Consider the following 27,383-nt stretch of genomic DNA (forward strand, 5'->3'; position numbering starts at 1 on the left):
TATTTATATACTTGCACTTTGACGTGCTTTTGAACTGCTAGGTTGGCAGGAGCAGGGACCGAGCAACGGGAGCTCACTCCATTGCAGGGATTCGAACCGCCGACCTTCTGATCGGCAAGTCCTAGGCTCTGTAGTTTAACCCACAGTGCAACCCGCGTCCCTCACAGTTACCAGCTGCCAAATCTCACTGGGGCAAATAGATTTACTTGGAAGCAAGCTTTGAGCTGAGTTCTACCTTAATAAGTAAGATAACCGCCAGCAATTAGCCCTTACTACTTTTCTGTGAGCATAAAGTTGGACCACCAACTCCCCCTTGTCCCTTTCCTCACAGGCCTGTTTGCAGGGTGTGCAAGAGAAACAGACAATATTTTCAACGTTTTTTGTTTTTTTAAGAGATGTGCTGAGCTCTGGTAGAGCATTCTCACGCCGCTCCCATTACTGAACAGGCTCTGTGATCACATTTGCATCGCACAGTAATTTGCTTCCATTATTCTCCTATTTGAGCTCCCGAGAGTTTAATTGACTCAAGTGAGCTGTGGCTTACTTGACAGCGTGAGCCCCGGGGTGTCATCAGGGATAATTGGGGGGTATAAGTTCCGGGGTACTTACTTGTGCACATGATAAAGTGTTCCACTCACGGCGGCAGCGACCAAATGATTACCGTGGAGCTGCCATTAAATGCTTCAATTACTAGCTAACATTTGCACCTAGGTTTAATTAACTGCACTGGCGAATAAGCTTGACTCGGCTTCCTGAATTAGGTTACAACCACCAATGTTCGCTGCAGCCCAAGTACTGTAACAATATAGAGTGCTTCTGAATGGGTGCGGGGTTTTGGTTTTTTTATGGCATCAGTCCTCAGCATACATGCAAAGCTTTTTGCACTACCCACGCAACCTCATCGTTGGCATCAAAATGCTAGCTCATTCCACACAAACACCCTTTAATCCAGATTTTCCTTCTCTGGCGAATTTTTTTAAAAAAACCAACCTATTGCCAGAAACCTTTTGACAGCATTATTCTCTCCCCCAAAAGCACCTCAACTCTATCACCATTGGCCCCTACTGTCATTTACATGTGATAAGGAGGGCCTGGGGCGGGAGAGGGGAAGGCAGTTGCGTGGCGAGTTTCTCCCCCCCCCCCTGGAAATAATGGCACATGACACAATTATTACGGTTAATGGACTAAAAAAGGCCACGACTTTATTGGTTACAGGTGATGAGTGGTATTGGCTTAGGCATTGGTCCTAAACGACTATATCCGACTTCAGCCCGTCCGCTTGAAGTCCGGGAAGGGTTAACCACCAGTAGGGGGAGTCCTGCTGATGCACATCAACTAGGAACTCCCCCGGGGTCACCGCTCGGGGGCGTGCCTTAGGCCCTCACCCCCCCAGGCTTTGGACAGGGCCACACCCCCCGGAATCCATTAACAGACTACCCTTCAATATGTGGGGCAGGTGATGACGCTACCTCCCCTCTTCCATCTACAGAACAATACCAATGCCTAACCGCCATTACCAAGAAAGTTGTGACGATTTGCTACAAGGTAGGTGTAGGTAGGGACCATTTGCTACGAGGTAGGGACGCAGGTGGCACTGTGGGTTAAACCACAGAGCCTAGGACTTGCCGATCAGAAGGTCAGCAGTTTGAATCCCCGCAACGGGGTGAGCTCCCGTTGCTCGGTCCCTGCTCCTGCCAACCTAGGAGTTCGAAAGCATGTCAAAGTGCAAGTAGATAAATAGGTACCACTCCGGTGGGAAGGTAAATGGCATTTCCGTGCGCAGCTCTGGTTTGCCAGAAGCGGCTTAGTCATGCTGGCCACATGACCCAGAAGCTGTACGCCGGCTCCCTTGGCCAATAAAGCGAGATAAGCGCTGCAACCCCAGAGTTGGTCACGACTGGACCTAATCATCAGGGGTCCCTTTACCTTTAGGTGGAAACTACGTGGCTGGTGCCAATTTGCCAAGTGGAAAAATTCCTACCAGGTCCCTCAACGGCGACCAACCAAGGTCCATAGCAAGGTCAAAGAACGGAATCCTTATAGGGCAGGAGGGTGGGGAAAAACAGGAACAGCTGATGAGCAGCAAAGAGGGAGATCCCCAGCCGCATCCTGTCTTTATAGGTCCTGCTGATTGGCCTGCCAGGGGGTGACGCGACTGGGAATCCCCCCAATCATGCAAGGGCTGGCCTTGACCCACCGCGCGCATGGTGGGGCCATGAAGCCCGCAACCCCACCTCCTCCATAAGGTGGAAGTGGCTTTGGTGCCATAGAATCGTAAAGCTGGAAGGGAATCTTTTGCCCAATGTGGCTCTCAAACCCACAACCCTGAGATTCAGAGTCCCGTGCTCTATGGACTGAGCTACCTCAAACATCTTTGCAGTTTCTCTTGATACCATGTCAAGACAAGGGATGGACTTAGCCCCATGTCTGGAAGTTCTGAGGCTTAGTGCTAATCCCAGATTTCAGATGAGGCGAAGCCAGAGGTTGACTCAGTCACTGGTGAATGGAAGTCTTTTTGCACATGCCCAGATGCACCCATGCAAAGCAAGATGGATTGCAATGAATGAATGGTTAAATACCCAGTAGAACACTCATTGTTCTCCTCCTGGACTTCACCTTCCACAGACCAGCCTACTCTTGAGACAAGTTTCCCCGCTAGAAGCAGAGGGGGCAGTTCCAAAATAGGATAGATTGAGCTCAGCTTTTCTGCCAACCGCTCTCAGTTGTTGCTGCTGGCCTTACAGGGCAGTAAGTAAGAAGAAAAGGATAGGCAGAGAATGTTTATGGAGCAGGGCATATGAAAATGAGCCCAATCAGTAAGGGGTTAAGAGGAGAAGTGCTTTTTCTGTTTCCCTATCTCTTCAGGGGCAATGAGAAAGTATCCTTCTGCTTGCACTTTCCCCCTCACTTCCCCGAAAGGAAAAGAGCTCAATGAGAGCTGGAATTTCCAGAAGAGCTCTCTTGGGAGTCAGGTCCCCGTAGATACAAGCCTGATGAAAATTCGCAGGCACTCAAAATGTCCCTGCCTCCTGCAGAAATGAAAAGCATCTGTCCTCAAGCTTGGAATATACTAAAGTAGTGACATCCCAGGGTGAACGCAGTCACCAGCAGATTGCTGATGTACATCCTCACACCTTCCTATCAAATTCTTGTCTGGCTAAGGAGAGAAAGCCTTTTTTTACAAGGTCTTATAAAGGTGTGTCTGCGTGCAAGCAGGCCATATAAGTGCCCTACATATATCTTCAAAGATATTTGCATGTTGTTTTTGTTATTACTTTAGTGGATTACCAGGACCCTCCTTGTTAAAATGCTATTTTAGCATGGGTTAAAACAGGCAGCCGTAAGTAGTAAGTAGGGACGCGGGTGGCGCTGTGGGTTAAACCACAGAGCCTAAGACTTGCTTATCAGAAGGTCGGCGGTTCGAATCTCCATGACAGGGTGAGCTCCCATTGCTCGGTCCCTGCTCCTGCCAACCTAGCAGTTCGAAAGCATGTCAAAGTGCAAGTAGATAAATAGGTACCACTCCGGCGGGAAGGTAAACAGCATTTCCGTGTGCTGCTCTGGTTCGCCAGAAGCGGCTTAGTCATGCTGGTCACATGACCCGGAAGCTGTACGCCAGCTCCCTCGGCCAGTAAAGCGAGATGAGCGCCATAACCCCAGAGTCGGCCACGACTGGACCTAATGGTCAGGGGTCCCATTACCTTTAAGTAATAAGTGCAATCAGGTGTTGCTCATAGATACTCTAGCTTTTTAATCCTGGCTAATCAATCCATTTCAGCATGGGAAGACTAGGAAGAATTTTGTCAGCTGTGCAGAGTAGAATAACAATACAAGTTTGGGGTTTGCTTTGTTGTCTTGTTCAAAGCTGGCTCAACATTTCGCACAGGGAGGCAATGGTCTCTCTGGCAGGAGATGCTGGGGAGCAGAAGTGGCAGCTCCCCCCCCCCATTTTTCCCAAGTACCCCAACCATTCCCCTCTGTCGGAGATCAGAGCTATGAGTGCATAGGCCATTTACCCCCTAAACTAGCCTGCTCTCGGGGGCACAGGAAGAAGCTATCCTATTGCCAGTGTTGAGTAAGATTTGACCCCCCTCCCTCAATTGTCCAGAACCCCTGGCTTACCTGGCAGCAAAGTAGTGTGCCAAGTTCAAAATCCAAGGGTCGATCCACACAAGCAAAGTCCAAAGGTCAGGAAACGGGGTTCAGGGTCAATCCAAGTAGCCAAGTCTGAAGTCCAGCAGTCAGGATACAGTCCAGAGTCAACCCCAAAGCACAGTCCCGTGAAGGTCAAGGAGCATCCAAGACAAGGTCCATCAACACGGGCAGTCGAGCAGACGTACTGAGCATGCTCATTGCAGCATCTGGGCTTGATGAGGCAGGTGACCCTCATCTGTTCTAAGCCTACTCCAGCTGAGGAATCACACGCCTCCTCCCAGAACTAGTGAGCCTCACCTGGCCAGCTTTGTCTCCAGCAATACAATGTCTTCAACCAGCCCTGGCCTTGCTATGCTTACTTCCCGAAGTATATTGAGGCAGCAGGGGTTGGGGGGAATGCGGAGATAATGTGACCATCAGCTCTCAGAACACAAATCTCTCCTGTCAGGAATTTGCTGGAGCTGTTTTCCACTGTGAATGCAGATGGATATTTCCAAACATATGCCGAGCTGCCATGCTTCTAAGATTAAGGGAGGATATTAAAGGTAAAGGTAAAGGAACCCCTGACCATTAGGTCCAGTCGTGACCGACTCTGGGGTTGCGGTGCTCATCTTGCTTTATTGGCCAAGGGAGCTGGCATACAGCTTCCGGGTCATGTGGCCAGCATGACTAAGCCGCTTCTGGCGAACCAGAGCAGCACACAGAAATGCCGTTTACCTTCCCGCCGGAGTGGTACCTATTTATCTACTTGCACTTTGACATGCTTTCGAACTGCTAGATTGGCAGGAGCAGGGACCGAGCAATGGGAGCTCACCCCATCGTGGGGATTCAAACTGCCGACCTTCTGATCAGCAAGTCCTAGGCTCTGTGGTTTAACCCACAGCCCCACTGCATCCCTAAGGGAGGATATTAGGCCATTCTTTATTATTCTTATTATTTATTTTGACATCTTCAATGAAAGTTCAAAAAATACATAACTATATGTGCACTAAGCATGGTGAAGCATCAAAAAAAGAGAAAAAAGGAGGGGAGAGAAACAGTCCCCATGTATAAGGGAAAATAAAAGGGGGATGGACGGACCCAAAACTGTATACTTTGCAAAGTTGTTCTTGTACTTCCCCAGATCTTAACCAACTACAGTATTTGTAAGAATTACAGTACAGTGGTACCTCGAGATGTGAACGGGATCCGTTCTGGAGCCCCGTTCGCATCTAGAAGTAAACATAACCCGTGTCCGCGCATCTGCGCGTGCACGGGTCACATTTCAGCGCTTCTGCACATGCGCATGACGTCATTTTGAGTGTCTGTGCATGCGCAAGCGGCAAAACCCGGAAGTAACACGCTCCGTTACTTCCGGGTTGCCGCAGAGCGCAACTCGAACACGCTCATCTCAAAGCACATTCAACCCAAGGTATGACTGTATTACAGTACTGTATTAGTAAAAATGGATTCCAAATATCATTGAATTTGTCCATGGCAAGTCTGCATTTATATGCAAGTTGCTCATACGTTGCAAGTTTGTATAAATCTTCTATCCAATCATAGAAGGGAGCCGCATTTTTGTTTTTCCAATTCATCAGTTATCAGTCTTTTTGCTATGGTAAGGGTGCAGAGAGTCCATTCATATTGTCCTTTTGTAAAGTTCCATGTGCTGGATATATAATTCAAGAGTTTTGAGCTTGACATTAAGCACTATACTGTACGTCAAATGAAGCACTATATATTTATACCAGGGAAGAGCAGAAGTTAAGTTCTGTATGCAGATGGTAACAGAAGTGTGTCTTCTTTGCAGGTGGCACAGCAGGTCGGGATAAGGTGCCCATCCACCATGAAGCCTTCTTGTTCATGGCTAGCTCCCAGAATGATATGGAAGATTGGGTGAAAGCTATACGGCGGGTAATATGGACACCATTCACTGGAGGTATGAGTCACAGCTCTCATTCACATAACCTAAATCCCTTTCTCTTAAGGTAATGCAGCAAATTGGTCTGAAGCTCAACATCAAAAAAACTAAGATCATGGCCACTGGTCCCAACACCTCCTGGCAAATAGAAGGGGAAGGAATGGAGGCAGTGAAAGATTTTACTTTCTTCGGCTCTGTGACCACTGCAGATGGTGACAGCAATCACAAAATTAAAAGACGCCTGCTTCTTGGGAGGAAAATGATGACAAACCTAGACAGCATCTTATAAAGCAGAGACATCACCTTGCCAACAAAGGTCCGTATAGTTAAAGCTATGGTTTTCCCAGTAGTGATGTAAGGAATTGAGAGCTGGACCATAAAGAAGGCTGATTGCCAAAGGATTGGTGCTTTTGAATTGTGGTGCTGGAGGAGACTCTTGAGAGACCCAAGGACTGCAAGAAGATCAAACCTATCCATTCTTAAGGAAGCCCTGAGTGCTCACTGGAAGGACAGATCCTGAAGCTGAGACTCCAATATTTTGGCCACCTCATGAGAAGAGAAGACCGCCTGGAAAAGACCCTGATGTTGGGAAAGATTGAGGGCACAAGGAGAAGGGGATGACGGAGGACGAGATGGTTGGACAGTGTTCTCGAAGCTGCTAACATGAGTTTGACCAAACTGCGGGAGGCAGTGGAAGACAGGAGTGCCTGGCGTGCTCTGGTCCATGGGGTCACGAAGAGTCAGACTCGACTAAACGACTAAACAACAAAAAAATGTAGCAAATGGTTATGCATGGAACACCTCCAACCAACACGTGGCCTCCAACCAAGTCCAAAGGTTCTGTGTTTTGTTGTTTTCATTCTTGGGAAAGTTCATGAAAAGAGCAGGTCTATCGTGGTGGCCTGTGCTCTTGGTTTGGCTTGCAGAGCTCTCCTAAAGTGTATTTCTCTAAGCAGTTGATACAGTTGGCAGCTTTGAGGTGGCAAAAGCCTTATCATCCGCTTTATTCCGACCACACCTGGAGTCCTGCATCCATTTCTGGCCACCACAATTTAAGGAGGATATTGACATGCTGGAAGGTGTGCCCAGGGGTGACCAAGATGATAAATGGTCAGGAAACCAAGCCTTATGAGGAACAGTTGAGGGAGTTGGGTATGTTTAGCCAAAAAAAGGACACTGAAGGGAGAGACGATAGCCATCTTCAAATATCTAAAGGGTTGTTACATGGAGGATGGAGAAAACTTGTTTTCTCCTGCTCAGAAGGGTAGAACCTGGACCAATGACTTCAAGTTACAAGAAAGGAGATTTCAACTAAACACCAGGAAGAACTTTCTGGTAGTAAGATCTGTCTGACAGTGGAATGAACTTAGAAAGTGGTGGACTATTCTTCCTTGGGGGGTTTTAAGCAGAGGTTGGGTGGCCATCTGTCAGGGATGCTTCAGCTGAGATTCCTGAATCGCATGGGATTGGATGAGATGATCCTTGGGATCCCTTCAAACTCTACACTTAGTGCTTTCCAAACATTTTGAACTACAGATCCCGTTATGCCTGCCCATTGGCCATGTTAGTTGGAGTCCAGAATAGCTGGAGGGCACCAGTTTGGGAAAGGCCGGATTAGGAAATCTAGATGCTTACAGTAACTTGCATGGTGAACTTGCAAGGACACTGACAAACTGGAACGTGTCCAGAGGAGGGCAACCAAAATGGTCAAAGGCCTGGAAACAATGCCTTATGAGGAACGGCTAAGGGAGCTGGGCATGTTTAGCCTGGAGAAGAGGAGGTTAAGGGGTGATATGATAGCCATGTTCAAATATATCAAAGGATGTCACATAGAGGAGGGAGAAAGGTTGTTTTCTGCTGCTCCAGAGAAGCGGACACGGAGCAATGGATCCAAACTACAAGAAAGAAGATTCCACCTAAACATTAGGAAGAACTTCCTGACAGTAAGAGCTGTTTGACAGTGGAATTTGCTGCCAAGGAGTGTGGTGGAGTCTCCTTCTTTGGAGGTCTTGAAGCAGAGGCTTGACAACCATATGTCAGGAGTGCTCTGATGGTGTTTCCTGCTTGGCAGGGGGTTGGACTCAATGGCCCTTGTGGTCTCTTCCAACTCTATGATTCTATGATTCTATGAAACTTGCCTTTTCAATCCAGTGGAGTTCTACCCGGTCAAACCTTTGATACTTTCAGCAACCAGGTGATTGTGCCTACTTCTGCTTGGTATTTCTGAGCCTCTGAGGCCATGAAGAAACTTTGAGTCCATTTGTGCTTCTCTTCATGCCCGAAAAGCACCCTCTGTTGACGGAAGGCATTAAGCTGATGGCTGGCAGGCAGCAGTGCTCAGGCAGCCCAGGAATGTTTCACTGAATGGGACAGACAGCATGGCATGATGCCGACTGCACGCTTCTGGAAGTCATCAAGAAGATCTCTGATAAGACCCTGAATTTCATACTCAGCCCACGGGGGAGACATTTGTTAAAACCTGTGACCCAGACTGAGTTGCTGTTTACCTTGGCTGCAACTGGGAGGAGTGCGGAGAGTGGGCAAGACCCTACCTGCCTTGCCTCCCTTGCCGCTGCATTGGAAGCTAGCGAGCTCCCCGTTTTCATTGGATATTTCAAATGCTTTAGCAACAAGTCATAATTAATGCCGAGCGAGTCGTGGCGCTGAGGCCAGATGTGCTGCCGCGATTTAATCCTCTGCAGCCGGAGGGGGGCTGTGAGGCTGCTCTCTGTGTTGCAGCCGAGGCCTTGTGGGCAAGAGGGGCTGCAGGGGGCCTCAGAATGTGTCTAATGCCTGGAGTCAAGACCTTCCTCCTCTGCCGCTCCTGCGCCATCACATTGCCAGACTTCTGCTGGATGTTGGGAAGCTGCCATGCGCCCAAGTGCTGCGCCACAACCAGAGGTAAGGTGCAGGGGGAAAGCCGCAGTCGTTTCTTCAGATGGCAAAGCTTGCAAGGTCAGGCGGGGGCTCGGAGCTTCTGCTGAAGGCTTGCCTTCGCTTGTCGGACTGAAAGCTCCCTTCAATGGAGAATTGAGGGCCAGCATTTTGTATGTGCGGCTCGAACTCATGAGTGAAAGATGGCTGCAGGGCAACAGCGATGTAGGAATCTCCAGCTCTGCAATGGTCTTGGCCTGGAACCTGGATGAATTCCATGGGTCTTTCTGGGCCTTATTTATCAAACTCTATTTACTCCTGCGGATGCGGGTGGCACTGTGGGTTAAACCACAGAGCTTGGACTTGCTGATCAGAAGGTCGGCGGTTCGAATCCCTGTGACGGGGTGAGCTCCCGTTGCTCAGTCCCTGCTCCTGCCAACCTAGCAGTTCGAAAGCACATCAAAGTGCAAGTAGCTAAATAGGTACCACTCCGGTGGGAAGGTAAACGACGTTTCCGTGCGCTGCTCTGGTTCGCCAGAAGCAGCTTAGTCATGCTGGCCACATGACCCGGAAGTTGTATGCCGGCTCCCTTGGCCAGTAAAGCGAGATGAGTGCCACAACCCCAGAGTCGGTCACAACTGGACCTAATGGTCAGAGGTCCCTTTACCTTTACTATTTACTCCTGCACTGCAAGGAGGTTGGACTAGATGACCCTAAGGGTCCCTTCCAACTCCACAATTTTATGATTTTAAGCCACTGATCATCAGGCCACCAATATAGGGTTGTTGTGATTTTTCCCATCGGACTGTAAGGTTTGGATGAAAGTGCTGGTTCTGCCTGTATGCACATGTTGCGCTGGCTGGTTTTGCTATCAGGATGCCGATACGATTGTGTGTACATGTGACCTGTATTCAGCAGCACAGCTGAGCCTTAAAGCTGCCCATTCATCCTGCCACACAAACACAGGAAAGTGTCCCAGTGTAAGCAACACACACAAAGAAATATGGAAAGCGAAGAAGTGAGAGCTTGCTGAAATGAGCATAAATACACAAATGGTCCATTTGATAAGATATCGAGCAGCTTTACACACGCACACAAGCCAACACAGGAAAATTTGCCTAGATTAACTATTTACATTTGTATCAGTTGAAAGTGTGCTTTCATGAAAGTGCAAATGTGTTACTTTCTGCTCTTTTGAGGGCTTGCCGATGTGCGACTGGCAAACCAGAAAGTGCACGATGACTTTGTCTCCCTGAACATGTGTGAACCAGAAGCTCTCGTAAGGAATGCAATCCTACCATCTGGGCAGATGGATGAAACCAACCAACGAATGTATTTTACGTTTTCAGAATTTCGACTCTTGTCTTTGAAGCTGGTGTTGAATTAGGGATTTGTGACGCACTCCAAATATTTTTCCCCCCGTCCTCAACATGTTCAGACTTTGTTCTGCTAAGCATTTATTGAGTAACTTATCCCAGCTGGAGAGAGAACCTTTCTCCCCCTCCTACAGTTACAGAATAATTTCAAAGTTATGTCTGCAAGGGCTGTTTAAGAAACAGGCAGCTTGTCTATAGGCATATCTTCTTCCTGCATCAGGTGTGCTGACTTGAGAGCCTGCTTGTCTGTTGGACCTTAGAAGATAGTGATGGAAACCTAGCAAGCCATTTTTATTGCTCTTAAACCTAGCCAAACACCTGGCTTCGTAAGGAGGGAAGAAGCTCCAGAAAATAAGTTAACTGTTTAGTTCCCATCATCAGCATTGCCTTTTCTATGATTGACAAGCAAACTCTTGGATGTATGGTACACATTAAGCTGCTGGATAATGCCCAGAACTGGACACAAGAATTCTAGATCAGATGGACCAATGGGCTGGCCAGTTCAAGGCAGCATTTTCCATCTTTGAACACTTTTTGTGGCCTTCTATTTTCCAACTGTTTTAGATGTGGCAGCTATTCTGCACTACGCAAAACTCCCAACGGGTGCCCATTTGTGACTGGCATCCGCCACCCCAGAAGTTTGGTGACGCAGGTGGCGCTGTGCGTTAAACCACAGAGCCTAGGACTTGCCGATCAGAAGGTCAGCGGTTCGAATCCCCGCAACGGGGTGAGCTCCCGTTGCTTGGTCCCTGCTCCTGCCAACCCAGCAGTTTGAAAGCACGTCAAAGTGCAAGTAGATAAATAGGTACCACTCCGGCGAGAAGGTAAACGACGTTTCCGTGCACTGCTCTGGTTCGCCAGGAGTGGCTTAATCATGCTGGCCACATGACCTGGAAGCTGTACACCGGCTCCCTCGGCCAATAAAGTGAGATGAGCGCCGCAACTCCAGAGTCGGTCACGACTGGACCTAATGGTCAGGGGTCCCTTTTAGGCTACTCTATCAATTCTTTGCCAGCTAGTTCCCTGTTCAGAATCCTCTCCACACAACTTTTCTCCCATGGGGTGTTAAATGCATTCTGCATTTAAGTCCCCATAAGAGGAAATTGCCATGGAGAGGAAGATTTGGAGCGCAGAAACAGTGGGTGAAGCAAATTTCCCTTTCTCTTCCTGCTTCTCCAATCCCAATGGCTTTCCCAGTTCCAGGTGTGGTGTTGAGAAGCTTAGACACACCTCTGTAAATAGGACACTTCGTTTAGCCTTACATTTAGTGCTGCGCCTGTATTAGCTGATTATCGGAGAGGAACGTCGTGAGACCAGAAGAGACCATTTCAAGCTAGCTAGCTCAGTTGGTTAGAGCATGGTGCTGAAAACCCCAAGGTTGAAAGTTCAATCTCCTTATGGAACAGCTGCATATTCCTGCATCGCAGAGGGCTGGAGTAGATCAGGCTTCCTCAACCTCGGCCCTCTAAATGTTTTTGACCTACAACTCCCATGATCCCTAGCTAGCAGGACCGGCGGTCATGGATGATGGGAATTGTCGTCTCAAAGCATCTGGAGGGCTGAGGTTGATTAAGCCTGGACTAGATGATCCCTGTAGTTCCAAGACCATTGATCCATCTATCTTGATATCTTGTCCACACTTACTGACAACAGCTCTCCAGGTTTTGGACATCTCCAACCATACCAGGAGAGGCTTGGGATAGGACCTGTGGCTTTCCGCTAGCAGGAACAGTTCACTGAATCTGGCCCCAAGTCTCTGAGTGGTAGTTGAAGTCCTACTCAAACTAGAACCTATTGAAATGAATGGGCCTCACTCAGTCATCATGTTCATTAATTTCAGTGGGTAAAACTTGGTCGAATGCCATCCTTTGCTATTATTTCAGCATAAGTACTTCCAGTTCCATTGCAGCTACTTCTCTTTGCAATGCTACAGTATGTGAGTCTGTGGAACGGGGCGGGGCCAAAAGCCTCTCAATCAAATGCTTGAGGAACTCTGGCATTTTGGCAGAATCATTTTGCTCTGGAGGGACAGATACTCTGAAATGAGAGTTAGATGTTCTAAAGTGCATCTGATTCTAGGGACGGAATTCAGTAGAGAGATCAGAGTACAAACACTTTTTCTACACTGTCCATGAAGGTGCATGGTGGTAGGAGAGGAACATTTGTTCAGAGTTTTTTCCACATTTTGTGTAATCCTAATCTGGCAAAAGGGACGCGGGTGGCGCTGTGGGTTAAACCACAGAGCCTAGGACTTGCCGATCAGAAGGTCGGCAGTTCGAATCCCCGCGACAGGGTGAGCTCCCGTTGCTCGGTCCCTGCTCCTGCCAACCTAGCAGTTTGAAAGCACGTCAAGTGCAAATAGATAAATAGGTACGACTCTGGTGGGAAGGTAAATGGCGTTTCCGGGCGCTGCTCTGGTTCGCCAGAAGCGGCTTAGTCATGCTGGCCACATGACCCGGAAGCTGTACACCGGCTCCCTCGGCCAATAAAGCGAGATGAGCACCGCAACCCCAGAGTCAGCCACGACTGGACCTAATGGGGTCCTTTTACCTTTACCTTTAATCTGGCAAAATGCTCCATCAGGTAATGTGAAAGGGGGCAAGCTCGTAAATCATAACGGCATGGATTATAGCATTTACAGTGTTCACATGCATTATCTTAATGTAACCCTTACCACAACCTCCTAAAGTTAGGTCGCTATTAATATCTTCATGCTGTAAGGGGTTGTGGGTGGGGGGTTGGCTGAGATAGAATAGTTTGCCTGAGGCCACCTAGTGAGTTCAAAGCAGAGGCAACATTCCGTCAGGACTTCCTGGTTCGTAGTTAGCCTGTTATACCAGCTCTCTCTCATGCACTGAGGCTAAAGCGCCAAAGAATTTCCTTTCCTTCGTTAAGACCTGTTTGCCTCTGGTTCATCTGAAGACATATTCTAGTCTTTGGAGACTTTTGCCGTAGTGGAGGATCACAAACACCTTAAGAGTTTGGATTTGATATCCTGCTTTATCACTACCCGAAGGAGTCTCAAAGCGGCTAACATTCTGCTTTCCCTTCCTCCCCCACAACAAACACTCTGTGAGGTGAGTGGGGCTGAGAGACTTCAGAGAAGTGTGACTAGCCCAAGGTCACCCAGCAGCTGCATGTGGAGGAGCGGGGAATCGAACCCGGTTCACCAGATTATGAGTCCACCGCTCTTAACCACTACACCACACTGGCTCTCCTTAGGTGTAATTGTTCCACAGAAGTAGCCAGTATGCTTCGTTACTTCAAAGTTATGGGAGGTGTTAGAGAAACAAGGCTTTGTCATTCTCTCTGATGTGTGTAAAGCATGGGTAGGCAAACTAAGGCCCAGGGGCTGGATCCAGCCCAATCGCCTTCTCAATCCGGCCCATGGACGGTCCAGGAATCAGCGTGTTTTCACATGAGTAGAATGTGTCCTTTTATTTAAAATACATCTCTGGGTTATTTGTGGGGCATAGGAATTCATTCATATTTTTTTCCAAAATATAGTCCGGCCCCCCACAAGGTCTGAGGGACAGTGGACCTGGCCCCCTGCTGAAAAAAATTGCTGACCTCTGGGTGTAAAGCTAGGATTCAGCTTTTGCACCAAACGAATTTCTCTTCCAGTAGCTGTATTTTATGGAATAGGTTTAAACATGCCACAAACAGCTGTTGTGGCATTTACAAGGTACATGGTCCTCAATTGAATAGGGCAAATTCATAACCTCTCTCTAAGCTTAAGTATTCTTAGACAATATTTCTTAATAATATCGTTTATAGCAGTTGACACAAACAAGAAAACTGCTGTAACTGGTGAGGAATCACAGATATGAATGAACCTAATCCTTTCAGGACTTGTCAATTATCCACCTTTATTTAGAAAGTGATTGGTCTATTCTAGCAAGTTTTTTTTGTTTTTTTTGAATCCTTAGTTGATCCCCTCTCCCTTTCCTGTCTTTCAGCTTTCTTCTCTCCTTTCAGTTCCTTCTCCCCATGACCGTTAGCCAGCTGACTTGGTCTCCATTTGTCCTTTCCCTCACATTTTATGTCCCTCATAAAACGCCCCCCCCCCAACCACGCAGTAGCGTCACTCCCTGATTAGGGCTTCTCGTTCCTCACTAAGGAGGAACTACAATTCTTGTAGGGACGCGGGTGGCGCTGTGGGTTAAACCACATAGCCTACGAGTTGCCGATCAGAAGGTCGGTGGTTCGAATCCCAGCAACGGGGTGAGCGCCTGTTGCTCGGTCCCTGCTCCTGCCAACCTAGTAGTTTGAAAGCACGTCAAAAGTGCAAGTAGATAAATAAGTACCGCTCCAGCGGGAAGGTAAACGGTGTTTCCATGCGCTGCTCTGGTTCGCCAGAAGCGGCTTAGTCATGCTGGCCACATGACCCGGAAGCTGTACGCCGGCTCCCTTGGCCAATAAAGCGAGATGAGCGCCGCAACCCCAGAGTCGGCCACGACTGGACCTAATGGTCAGGGGTCCCTTTACCTTTACACAATTCTTGCAGTGCCCCTTTGCAATGTACCTGTTCCGAGGCAGGGTGCTGCTGGTGGGGTGCACTTTGACATCACACCTGTGTGTAGACTGGATTTGTGGGGGACACTAGCATCTGGGGAAAGGTTCATGCAACCTGCGACTTTGCAGCGATTCCGTTCAAGTCATAGGCACCCGGGCAAAGCAGTGCTGGTGCCTCAAACAGCATCTAAGAATGTTTCAGGTCCCAAATGGATTTGCCCATCAACTTCTCCCTTCACTTCATGTAACCTGGCGGACTCAGTCCACCTTGCTTGCCCTCACAACTCCTCCCACACCAAAATTGCATACGCTCCAACATTTCTCCAGTGAAAACAGGAATGCCTCATGCCATTATTATTGTTGTTGTTGTTGTTGTTGTTTAGTCGTTTACTCATGTCCGACTCTTCGTGACACCATGGACCAGAGCACGCCAGGCACTCCTGTCTTCCACTGCCTCCCGCAGTTTGGTCAAACACATGCTGGTAGCTTCAAGAACACTATGCAACCATCTCGTCCTCTGTCGTCCCCTTCTCCTTGTGCCCTCCATCTTTCCCAGCATCAGGGTCTTTTCCAGGGAGTCTTCTCTTCTCATGAGGTGGCCAAAGTATTGGAGCCTCAGCTTCAGGACCTGTCCTTCCAGTGAGTACTCAGGGCTGATTTCCTTCAGAATGGATAGGTTTGATCTTCTTGCAGTCCATGGGACTCTCAAGAGTCTCCTCCAGCACCATAATTCAAAAGCATCAATTCTTCGGCGATCAGCCTTCTTTATGGTCCAGCTCTCACTTCCATACATCACTACTGGGAAAACCATGGCTTTAACTATACAGACCTTTGTTGGCAAGGTGATGTCTCTACTTTTTAAGATGCTGTCTAGTTTTGTCATTGCTTTATTATTATTATTATTATTATTATTATTATTATTATTACAGTGGTACCTTGGGTTACAGACATTTCAGGTTACAGACGCCGCTAACCCAGAAATAGTACCTCAGGTTAAGAACTTTGCTTCAGGATGAGAACAGAAATTGTGTGGCGGTGGCACGGCAGTAGTGGGAGGCCCCATTAGCTAAAGTGGTACCTCAGGTTAAGAACAGTTTCAGGTTAAGAATGGACCTCCAGAATGAATTAAGTTCTTAACCCAAGGTACCACTGTATTATTATTATTATTATTATTATTATTATTATTATTATTATTTTATACCCTGGGTTGCTCCAGGTATTCTGCGTGGCTTCCAACATAGAGAAAAACATAATGTAACATGAAACATTAAAAAACTTCCCTAGACAGGGCTGCCTTCAGATGTCTTCTAAAGGTTGTATAGTTACTTATCTCCTTGGCTCGGGGGTCTCATAACTCCATACCTTCCAACATTTCTCCAGTGAAAATAGGGACGTTCTACCATACCCTTCAACATTCCTCCAATAAAAATAGGGGGAAGCCCTAAGGAAAAGGGAGACATTCCAGGATCAATTCAGAAACCAGGATGGCTTCTGTAAATCCGGGACTGACCCTGGAAAATAGGTCTGAGATTGTGGACCACCAAAGATAATGCTTGGCTTCTCCCATTGGCAGGGATCTTTGGTCAACGCTTGGAAGACACAGTCCAATACGAAAGGAAGTACGGGAAGCACCTGGCTCCACTTCTGGTGGAGCAATGTGTGGATTTTATCCGGGAGCATGGGCTCGCTGAGGAAGGACTCTTCCGCATGCCTGGGCAAGCCAATTTGGTGAAAGAGCTGCACGACTCCTTTGACTGTGGGGAGAAGCCTCTGTTTGACAGGTGAACTGGCATTTTTTAAGGGAACACTAGGAGACCTGCAAGTCCCCCACGTGCCTGGATTGGGAGATTTCTTGCCATCACCGTCCCCTCCTCCTGAGGAAGGAGGATCGCCACCGTATTTAGTTTAGAAAATATCTGACTTCAGCCGAACCTCCCAGGGCAGTGTACAGTGGTACCTCGGGTTACATACGCTTCAGGTTACAGACTCCGCTAACCCAGAAATATTACCTCAGGTTAAGAACTTTGCTTCAGGATGAGAACAGAAATTGTGCTTCGGCGGTGCGGCAGCAGCAGGAGGCCCCATTAGCTAAAGTGGCGCTTCAGGTTAAGAACAGTTTCACGTTAAGAACGGACCTCCGGAACGAATTAAGTACTTAACCCGGGGTACCACTGTACAATTACAAAAAACAAAAACAAAAAACACCATACTGTATTATAAACACTTAACGATTAACCAATACAGAAGTAGCCGTGTCTGTTTCTTATGCTAGATCACAGGTATGTCTCACTGGTAACATAGACACCATCTCTGGGGGGCCCGAGGCACCCTCAAATTTCTTTACCGGGGGGGCCCAGTGAGCCAAACTAACATGTGGTGCTCTGCATTTGCCATTCAAATGGGGGGGGTGCCACATCTAGTGATTATGTGGGGTGGGGCTTACCTGGCCCCCATGGGCGTAGCCAGGATTTATGTTAGGAGGGCAGACTTTATGCTAGCGGGGGGCAAAACCTCAGTTATTTAACTATTTTTATTGCTCTACTTGATTTAGGGGGCAGTTGCCCCCTGCCCCCTCTTGGCTACACCCACGCTGCCCCTTATAGTTTATTCAAGTTGGCACCCCTGCCCAGATCCCCTCAAAGATTTTATGGGGGGCAAAAGGACCTTGACCCCTGTGAGTTGGCTCCTATGATAGGAGGGAAGAACAGTGGCTACTTTTCCTTCCGCGGTGGTTAGGAGGCTTAAACATTATCAGGTAAGTACAGTGGTACCTCAGGTTACATACACTTCAGGTTACAGACGCTTCAGGTTACAGACTCCGCTAACCGAGAAATAGTACCTCGGGTTAAGAACTTTGCTTCAGGATGAGAACAGAAATCGTGCTCCGGTGGCGCGGCGGCAGCAGGAGGCCCCATTAGCTAAAGTGGTGCTTCAGGTTAAGAACAGTTTCAGGTTAAGAACGGACCTCCGGAACGAATTAAGTACTTAACCTGAGGTACCACTGTAGTAGCGAGGCTGGTCCATGGCAGGTAGCCTGCACATCAGCAAGAATGGCGTAACTCACAAAGCAAGAGCAGCCACTCAAAAAGCTGTTGTGCAACATGTGGGAGGGAGCAGGGTCATGGTAGGACAAAAAGACAGACTGTCAGGATGCTGTCATCGGCTCCCGGTTGGTTGCCCAGGAAAGCAGAAAGACAATGGAAAGTATCTTACATTCCTTTTTTATTTCCAACGTTACAGAGAGGGGCTATAAAACCCAGCCTCTTGGATAATGCCGTTGTCCCAAGTGACTCTCCACTCCCACTGAGCCTCTTGGGCTTGCCGATCGGGAGGTCGGCGGTTCGAATCCCCACGACGGGGTGAGCTCCTGTTGCCCGGTCCCAGCTCCTGCCAACCTAGCAGTTCGAAAGCACACCAGTGCAAGTAGATAAATAGGTACCGCTGCGGCGGGAAGGTAAACGGCGTTTCTATGCGCTCTGGTTTCTGTCACGGTGTCCCGTTGCGCCAGAAGCGGTTTAGTCCTGCTGGCCACATGACCTGGAAAGCTGTCTGTGGACAAACGCCGGCTCCCTTGGTCTGAAAGTGAGATGAGCGCCGCAACCCCATAGTCGTCTTTGACTGGACTTAACCATCCAGGGGTCCTTTACCTTTACCTATCTAGTAACCTCTAGGGTTCCCCCTGCCCCCAAATTATATTTTATGAAGTTTCAACATTTCTGACATACACAGTCCAATAAACATTTAATTTTTTCGCCTCTCTTGTTTTTGTCGACTTCCCACCCTGTTTCCCATGGATTGGTTGATTCTCTTCTTTTTCTGCACCCTACCTTCTCCCTGTTAAATCATAACCACAAGACTATAATCTGATTCCTTCTGTTGCTCACAGCTAAAATCCTGCTCACGAGTTCATCATATTATAATATTTCTTTAAATAGTCCGAAAAAAAGGCACCCATTCTTCCATAAAACGCCCATCATTACATTCTCTTAAATCTTGCTGTTAATTTTTTGGGGGGTGGGAATTTCTTCTTCCTTCCATTTCTGCAAAGAATCCCAGCGGCTACTGTCACATACATAAGCTACTTCATTTTTATTTTATTTTTTAAAGTAACCTCTAGGTTAGATTACTGCAACTCATGATGCATGGGGCTGCCTCTGAATACTGTGCAGAATTCAGTGGCCAGATTGCTCACCAGGGCAAGATGGTTTGAGCACATATTCCTAGCCCAACTGCACTGGCTGCTAATTAGTTTCTGGGTCCAGTTCAAAGTGCTGGTTTTGGCCTATAAAGCCTTAAATGCTTCAAGATATGAAGATATCTTGATATCTTCAAGATATGATACAGTAAGCCCCCAACTTATGCACATTTAACTTAAAATTAAAAAAGGTAAAAAGGGGGCAGGAAGTTCCCTCAGTGAAAAAAGATTTGGCAATCACACCTGCCATCGCACTCGATGTGTTTTTGACTATACATGATTTTGGCTTTAGGTACAATCCCTGGAATGTACCCCCCACATAAGTTGAGGGTTTACTGTACCCCGCCCTGTGGAACACCCTCCCACCAGGTGTCAAGGAAATAACCTATCTGGTTTTTAGAAGCAGTGGCGTAGCGTGGGTTGTCAGCACCCGGGGCAAGGCAAGTAATTTGCGCCCCCTAACCCGTGGATTTGTGCCCCCTAACCCTAACCCCCAGATGTTGCGCCCGGTGCGGCCGCCCCCCCTGCACCCCCCACGCTACGCCACTGTTTAGAAGACATCTGAAGGCAGCCCTGTTTGGGGAAGTTTTCAATGTTTTTTCTTGTATTGTGTTTTTAATATCCTGTTGGAAGCCACCCAGAGTAGCTGGGGAGGCCCGTCCATATGGGAAGGGTATAAGTAATAAATTATTATTATTATTATTATTATTATTATTATTATTATGCATCTGAAGTCCTCCTCCATGAGAGGTCAGGAGAGAGGCAACAGGAGAACGGGCCTTTTCTGTGGTGGCTCCGTTTGTGAAACACTCTCCTGTCACCTTCATTATACATATTTACTTCGGCTTTCAACTATCTGTGCCCTTTAGGAAGTGAGTGGAATGTTTTTTAATGAATTTCTCTTTCCTCTTTGCTTTCATGCATCTATATGGGGTTTACTGTCTGTTTGGTTAGAAGTCACTTTGCTCTGGACAAGAAAAAGGGCCTGACCACTTAGATAGATAAATAAACGTGTGTTTCAAGGTATCTTTTAGTTTTAGTTTTCTTTTAGGCAATTTCGGAAGCCTGCCCATCTTTGCCAAGGGCAACTGCAGAGTTTCTGACTCAGCTGCTTTGCATCTTGCTAAAACTTCCTTTTTTCCTTCCTTTGTTGCAGCAACACCGATGTCCACACAGTAGCCTCTCTCCTGAAACTTTACCTCAGAGAGCTTCCAGAGCCTGTCATTCCTTTTGCCAGATATGAAGACTTCCTCTCCTGTGGGCAACTGCTTTCCAAGGACAAAGGAGAGGTCGGTAAACACATCGCAAACTCACGAAGAAACCTTTGTGCAAAGATCAATCAAACTGGGCGTATTTTTAGGGGGTGATGAATTCTAAAACAATAATTTTATTATTATTAAACTTCTTTACCTGCTCTTCACCATGAGGTCCTGGACATGTGACAGCAATATAAAAACACAGTACAGTGGTACCTCGGGTTACATACGCTTCAGGTTACACACTCCGCTAACCCAGAAATAGTGCTTCAGGTTAAGAACTTTGCTTCAGGATGAGAACAGAAATCGGGCTCCGGCGGCGCAGCAGCAGCAGGAGGCCCCATTAGCTAAAGTGGTGCTTCAGGTTAAGAACAGTTTCAGGTTAAGTACGGACCTCCGGAACGAATTAAGTACTTAACCTGAGGTACCACTGTATTAAAATCAGTTAAAACGAATTGCCATCACAGGAATAGGTGCCGTAAGTGGGGAGGGAATGTGACAAGTTTAGGGACTGCCACAGAAAATGCCCCTCTTCCCACCCCTATAACTTCTGAGGTGGAACTATACAGAGGAGACCCTCTGCTGATATTCATTCCCAAGAGGGGGTGTAGGAAAGGAGGGGCTCTTTCAAATATGTAGGGTTTTTGAACCCTAATGTGAGCACCTCGAATTGGGCCCAGAAGTGAACTAACAGCAAGGTGCAGCTGTTTTAAAATGAGGGCGATGCGAGATTGCCCCTGCTGGTAATCTGGCTGCTGAGTTTCTGAGTCCACCTCTTGGAGTCAACTTCAAGGGCTGCCCCACGTCAAGCGCATTGCAGTAATCCCGTTTGGAAGTTACAAGATCATGGAATGCATGATCATGGAATATCCAAATGGGGCCATAACTGGTGAACCAGTCTGTCAGGGAACTGCCATCGGAGCCAGGGGGAGAGGGAGGGCTCCAGAGGGATTCCAGAGAGCGTCCCGGGAGGGAGAGAAGCAGCCCATCTTCTGGGGAAGGAAATCAGCATAGCACCAGTGGAGAAGGGGGGCAGATGGGGGAATCGGCGAGGTGGCTCCATGACTCCTCGCCGGGGACCAGCGGGGAGAGCACGGGTCCTCCGCTGCCCACACCCTCCCTGCGCAGAAGGCTTCCGTGCAGGGAGAGTAGGCGGAGACTAGGCGTCAAAGAGCTTCTTTGCTGGAAGAAGTTCAAGAAACGCCCACTGACGGATTCTGCCAGCGATTGAGATAGCCACAGGCGAGTGGCTGTCCGGACAGAAAGGGTTCACAGAGGCAACCCACCCAGGTGTGGCACCGATTTACGCACGAGCAACCCCTTGAACCATTACACAGTCATATCTGGAAACGCACTCTCCTAGCCACTGGGGCCACGAGTCTTCAAGGCTGGATCCAGCAGTATCAGCAGGTTAGGAGCTGCCTTGTTCCAGTGGAGGACAACTCTGTCCAGAACTAGACTAATCGATCTCCCCAGATCGCCATTGAATATAGGGGCTGGTTGTGTGTTTGGCCCTAGTTATGGAGCTATTGAGCTTAGCGTTCATTCTGCTTTCGTCCCATCCCTCAGGGTACTCAGGAACTGGCAAGGCATGTGAGAAGCCTTCCGCAGGCCAACTACAATCTCCTCAAGTACATCTGCAAGTAAGTCATGTTTATGGGAGGAGGGTGGGAGTATTGGCCTAAGCAATCTTTCCTTTGGTTTTGACAACAAAGATCAGACACTGAAGCACTGGGAGCACTATCACCAGAGGGGTTAAGAAAGTCACTGCTGCTCAACTAGTATTGGCATGGAACCTTCTTTTTCTGGACGATGGAACTAACGGTCTAACAGGGATTAATCACCAGCAAGAGCATAACTGCTTGAATGTCCCGTGCATGAGAACTTTTGCCCTCTTTCTGCTTTTATAGGCCATGAAGGCTCGGGCCTACTCAGTTCCATAATTGCATTCTGCCTATGCAATCTTGACAATTGTTCGTGTATATATCTATTCAGGGGGACAAGCATGAAGGCATCCCAATTTCTACACATAATGGCTATGATGCCTAGAGATAATGACTTGCTAAAGCAACTCACTCTCCTCTGCTGGAGGTTGAGGACCACAGTGCAAGTGATAATGAACACCAGGGCCTCATCTAGGTCAGGATGAGTATCCAAGGTGAAGCAAATTTGGACTATGGGTGCAGCCCTCAGTGGGTCCAGCTTGCTGAGTTTTGGAAGATGTTGTCTCGGCAAAGGCTCGGAGTCAACTGAAGCTTTGGAAAGGCCATCAGGGCTTGCCCTTCCAATGGCTCCACCCCACTGGAAGACCTGTTTGCAGTAATAAAAGGAGCTGTAGCCTATTGTGGCAGTCACATGCAATTGGGTGGTGGTAGAACAGGAAACGCTGCAGGGGAATCACCCTCAGATTCTTGAGATGATGGAAAAGGCACATCCTCAAGCTGTAGCAATGTAGAACGGAGAGATGAGCTAGAAAGAGATGAGCTAGAAACACCTGTCTTGGCGTGACTTGCACTGTTCTCCTAAACGTTAATCATAGCAGTGCCTTCATTCATTGGTTAACAGAACTGAAAGGTGGTAGTAACTAGTTTCTAAAAAACAGCAACAGTTGGTCAGAATAGCATCTGCACTTTTTGCCTCATATCTCTAGTTCTATATAGGCTAGAGCAGGCTTCCTCAACCTCGGCCCTCCAGATGTTTTTGGCCTACAACTCCCATGATTCCTAGCTAGCAGGACCAGTGGTAAGGGATGATGGGAATTGTAGTCTCAAAACATCTAGAGGGCTGATGTTGAGGAAGCATTTTCTGCAAAGTAAAAGCATCAGGAGACTCATCTTGTATCTCCCACATATTCTAACTTGACCCTTCGTAAAGAGAGCCATGGCAGCGACACAAGTGGTAACTCCTCGCTCTGGTCTTCTTCCTCCACTGAGAAGAGTTGGTGGTGAATGTAACTTTCACTTCTCTCTTGGGTGGGGTCTTTTCAAGATTTCTCGATGAAGTTCAGTCTCACTCGAGCCATAACAAGATGAGTGTCCAGAATCTTGCCACTGTATTTGGACCAAATATCCTTCGACCGCAAGTAGAAGATCCGTTAGCTATAATGGAAGGTAGGCACTTTATATTCCTAAGGTTCTGAAGCATATTTCAGGTGTGTGTGGACAATTTCAGCAGCTATAGAACCTGTGACTATTCAGTTGTTGAATGCAAAAGAATTCTAGACAAAATACCAAGTCAAAGCAGACCCACTGAACTCAGTGGTCCAAGTGTATTGGTTTTTGTGAGTCTGCTCTGAGTATAGATATCATCGCAAATGTTTGCAAAGGATTAAGCTGGCTGTCTCCACCTAACTCTCTTAACATCACCACACAGGTACTTCCCTGGTCCAGCACTTAATGACTGCTTTGATCAGCGAGCATGGTCAGCTCTTCGGTGCCTCTCTGATGGAGGGCCCCGGCCAGCACCCACATGGCACAATAGACCATCTATCCAAGGACAGCAGGGCGGACCGCGAGTTAGAAAGCCCCACGGTCAACCCTGTGAGCCACCTCTTCAAGGCAGCATCTTCTGCAGCTAAGGAGCAGAACAGCAAAGCAGACTGCAGCCTTCCTGCAACGAGCCCCGGCAAGAGAAGGCAAACGTTGCCCGCCTGGAAATACTCCTTTCGGCAGCAGGGGTCCGGGTCGCTCAGTCACAAACTGGGAAGCTCTTTGCTGGATAGCCCCGGTTTCCCTTCCGGTGGGAACTGGCTCATGAATGGACTGTATTCCCTTCAAGGCCACTGCAGGCCGTCCTCAGGAGGGCGGGCCACAGGTTCGCCTCAGAGACTATCCACCTACGACAATGTCCCCACTGCCGGCCTCTCTGTCAGCACCCACAGCAGCAGCACCAGTGCCACTTGGTCGAGCTCATCCTGCGAACTCTCTCTCGCCGTGGACTCCGTCAGCAGCTGCCCTGCCTGTCGGGCCAGCGACTCCTCGGCCTTGAGCTCTCTTCAGGTGGAGTGGGCCACGGCTAGCTCCTTCCCGCAAAGCGAAGCCTGCTTGGATAACAGCGGGGAGAGGTCAGGGGCGTCTTGCAGCAGCGACAGTGATCCAAACAATGGGGCGTCTGCTTCCAAAGACTCCGCCCACTGCTCTGGAGCCCTGCAGAGTCTTGTCGCCGAGCTGAAGGCAGAGCTGAGCAAACAAAGGATTGCATATGACTCCAGTATCAAAAGGTAAGCGTTCCAGAAGGCAGGCAAATAAATGCCTGAGAGTCGAGACAAGAGGCTCTGAATGGTTGTTGTTGTTTTCAGCTGGAACTCACCGGAACTAAGTTCCAGCACCTCTCAATTGGGCGCCATTGCCATTATACAAGAACAAAGGTGGTGTTCATGGTGAGTTCCGGCACTTTTTTTCTAGAAAAACAGCACTTTCTTTCCCTTCCGTGTTGACTTCAGCTTACCCACTCAGTTATCTGAGAAATCAGAGGTTTACCAGGGCTTTTTTTTCAGCCAGAACTCACTGGAACGGAGTTCCAGCACCTCTCAAGTGAGCTCCGTTGCCATTGTAAGATAATAAGGGAGGTCATGGTGAGTTTCAGCACCTCTTTTTCTAGAAAAATAGCACTGGTTTGGGCCATTTAGTGTTTTAGGAAGACAATTTAACAAGAAATACCATGCTCATGGGACGCGGGTGGCGCTGTGGGTTAAACCACAGAGCCTAGGACTTGCCGATCAGAAGGTCGGCAGTTTGAATCCCCGCGACGGGGTGAGCTCCCATTGCTCGGTCCCTGCTCCTGCCAACCTAGCAGTTTGAAAGCACGTCAAAGTGCAAGTAGATAAATAGGTACCGCTCCAGTGGGAAGGTAAATGGCGTTTCTGTGTGCTGCTCTGGTTCGCCAGAAGCAGCTTAGTCATGCTGGCCACATGACCCAGAAGCTGTACGCCAGCTCCCTCGGCCAATAAAGTGAGATGAGCGTCGCAACCCAGAGTCGGTCACGGCTGGACCTAATGGTCAGGGGTCCCTTTACCTACCATGCTCATGCCAGGGATAAAGACAAAGGACAAGAGGGCAGCTTCTGATTTTTGCCAAGATTTACTTGGATCTGGGGTTTCCCCTCCTGCCTTGGAGATGTTGCCTTTTTGGAAGGCTCTGATGTGCTTACAATTGCACACATACCCCCCCCCCCCAAAAAACCATGGCTTCAGAGAGCTTAAGCTGCAATGTCCATGCTGATGTGGGAATATGTTTGACGTCAGCTTGCACTCAGGGTGCTTCATGATGAAGTAATTTCACTTCCTCTATATCTTGTAGTGCATGGTTGCACAAAGAGAGATACAGAAAAAGTATTGGTGCCATGTAGATTTGATTTAGCATTTTGGAGATACATTTAATAAAAGGTTGAATGGTGTTTCTGCACAGGGATGGGTGTGGATACCCTGGGGGTCTTCCCAAAGGTATTTTGTTTTCCCACCACTTCAACAGGCAAATCCTACATTTTTAGAGTTACAAAATAGGTAAGGTGAGCAGTCTGCACCTATAGATTTATGTGCAACTGAAAAATTTGCATACACAAACTGAGGGCTGGGCCTGCCGTACATCAAGGGCTGAATCTAGAGTTATTTAAAAACGCTATAAAAAATACAGCTCCCAATGGAAATTTTCATTGACTTGGGATTGCTGCTCTACAGCACCATCTGGTGTCACATTTTTAAAATGTATTTATTGTTGTTGTTTAGTCTTTTAGTCGTGTCCGACTCTTCGTGACCCCCTGGACCAGAGCACACCAGGCACTCCTGTCTTCCACTGCCTCCTGCAGTTTGGTCAGACTCATGCTGGTAGCTTCGAGAACACTGTCCAACCATCTCGTCCTCTGTCGTCCCCTTCTCCTTGTGCCCTCCATCTTTCCCAGCATCAGGGTCTTTTCCAAGGAGTCTTCTCTTCTCATGAGGTGGCCAAAGTATTGGAGCCTCAGCTTCAGGAGTTGTCCTTCCAGTGAGCACTCAGATAGGTTTGATCTTCTTGCAGTCCATGGGACTCTCAAGAGTCTCCTCCAGCACCACCACATAAATTGAACTGTGTAGTTGAGTCCATAGTGATATGACATGCTTCCAATGGCACCATGTGAGGGAGATAGATGAAGGCAGGAATTGGTGTCTGAATGGTGCAGACTTTTAAAAACTGTTGTCCCTGTGTGCTGTATTTGGGCTCTACTTCGGGCAGAAAAATGTCCTGCACTAGTACAGTACAAAACAAAGTTGGCTGGCTTTGTCACTATGGGGACATGACTTTCCCAGGCTTTCTATGGCAGGTCGTCACATCACAGATAAACATGTGGCAGCATTTGCTGCAAGTTTAACTTGTTCGTGTTCTCTCCTGGCTTTAAGGATTGAAGAAGCAAACACGGAACTGAGGAAGAGGGTGGCAAGATTAGAAGAAGAGCTCGATCAAGAAAAGAAGAAATACACAATGCTGGCGATCAAGTTGCGGAACTCTGAGAGGGCTCGGAATGATGCAGACAAGAGAAACCACCTCCTGCAAGAAGAGATGGAAGATTTCTTCAAAACTTTGGGGGATTTGACTGCAGAAAGCCAGATGGCCAGCACCCCAAAATAAAGAGAAGCCGCCAGCCAGATTCCTCCTGCCCTGCTCCCCACTTCAAAATGGCATGGATCCATTTTGCCCCTTTGCTTGCAGTGGTGCGGAAAACTTTTGCTAAATTACTGACTTACAAACATAGTATTGAACTGCCAGAGAAGTTGTTAACAGCTGAAGATAAATGATAGATTGGCGAGGAAGAAGTTGAACCTCTTATCTGGAAAGCAAGGGGGATTGTTATCATTTCTGGCAGTTTCTTTTTGATGGCCCAGGGCAAGTGTGATACTGTGCATGGTTGCAAAGTGCTTGAACTCTGCTGAAGCAATGCACTGCCTTCTCCTGCGCAGGAGCACAAAGTTCGGTTTGCAACATTTAACTGATCTGCTAAATTAAAACGAACCTGCATAGTCAACATTTCTATCCTATGCATAACTGCTTGCTTGCATAATCAATACTGCCAGCTTACAGTGTCAACAGCAACTGAATTAAGTTTGCATGCTGCCCTTCCTTTGAAGCTCTTGGGGCGGT

The 27,383-nt window shown here is 48.0% G+C and overlaps 1 protein-coding gene across 2 annotated transcripts in view; it reads left to right on the forward strand.

Annotated features, from left to right (window-relative positions):
- Positions 1-27,267, forward strand: part of ARHGAP22 (Rho GTPase activating protein 22) — a 45,085-nt gene extending 17,818 nt beyond the window's left edge. Inside the window, exons 4-10 of one of the 2 annotated variants that reach the window (XM_081005508.1) lie at positions 5,948-6,076; positions 16,397-16,604; positions 20,175-20,307; positions 21,844-21,917; positions 23,263-23,384; positions 23,647-24,493; positions 26,645-27,267. In XM_081005508.1, the coding sequence (XP_080861634.1) occupies positions 5,948-6,076; positions 16,397-16,604; positions 20,175-20,307; positions 21,844-21,917; positions 23,263-23,384; positions 23,647-24,493; positions 26,645-26,873 (1,742 nt within the window). In that variant the 3' untranslated portion in view covers positions 26,874-27,267. Of the gene's footprint in view, positions 1-5,947; positions 6,077-8,628; positions 8,960-16,396; positions 16,605-20,174; positions 20,308-21,843; positions 21,918-23,262; positions 23,385-23,646; positions 24,494-26,644 lie in introns of those variants that run through there. The other variant, XM_081005509.1, reaches the window with a different exon arrangement.
- The last annotated feature ends 116 nt before the right edge of the window (positions 27,268-27,383 follow it).

The sequence above is a fragment of the Podarcis pityusensis genome (genome assembly GCF_964106645.2).
Source record: "Podarcis pityusensis genome assembly, chromosome: 5".
Lineage (NCBI taxonomy): Eukaryota > Metazoa > Chordata > Lepidosauria > Squamata > Lacertidae > Podarcis > Podarcis pityusensis.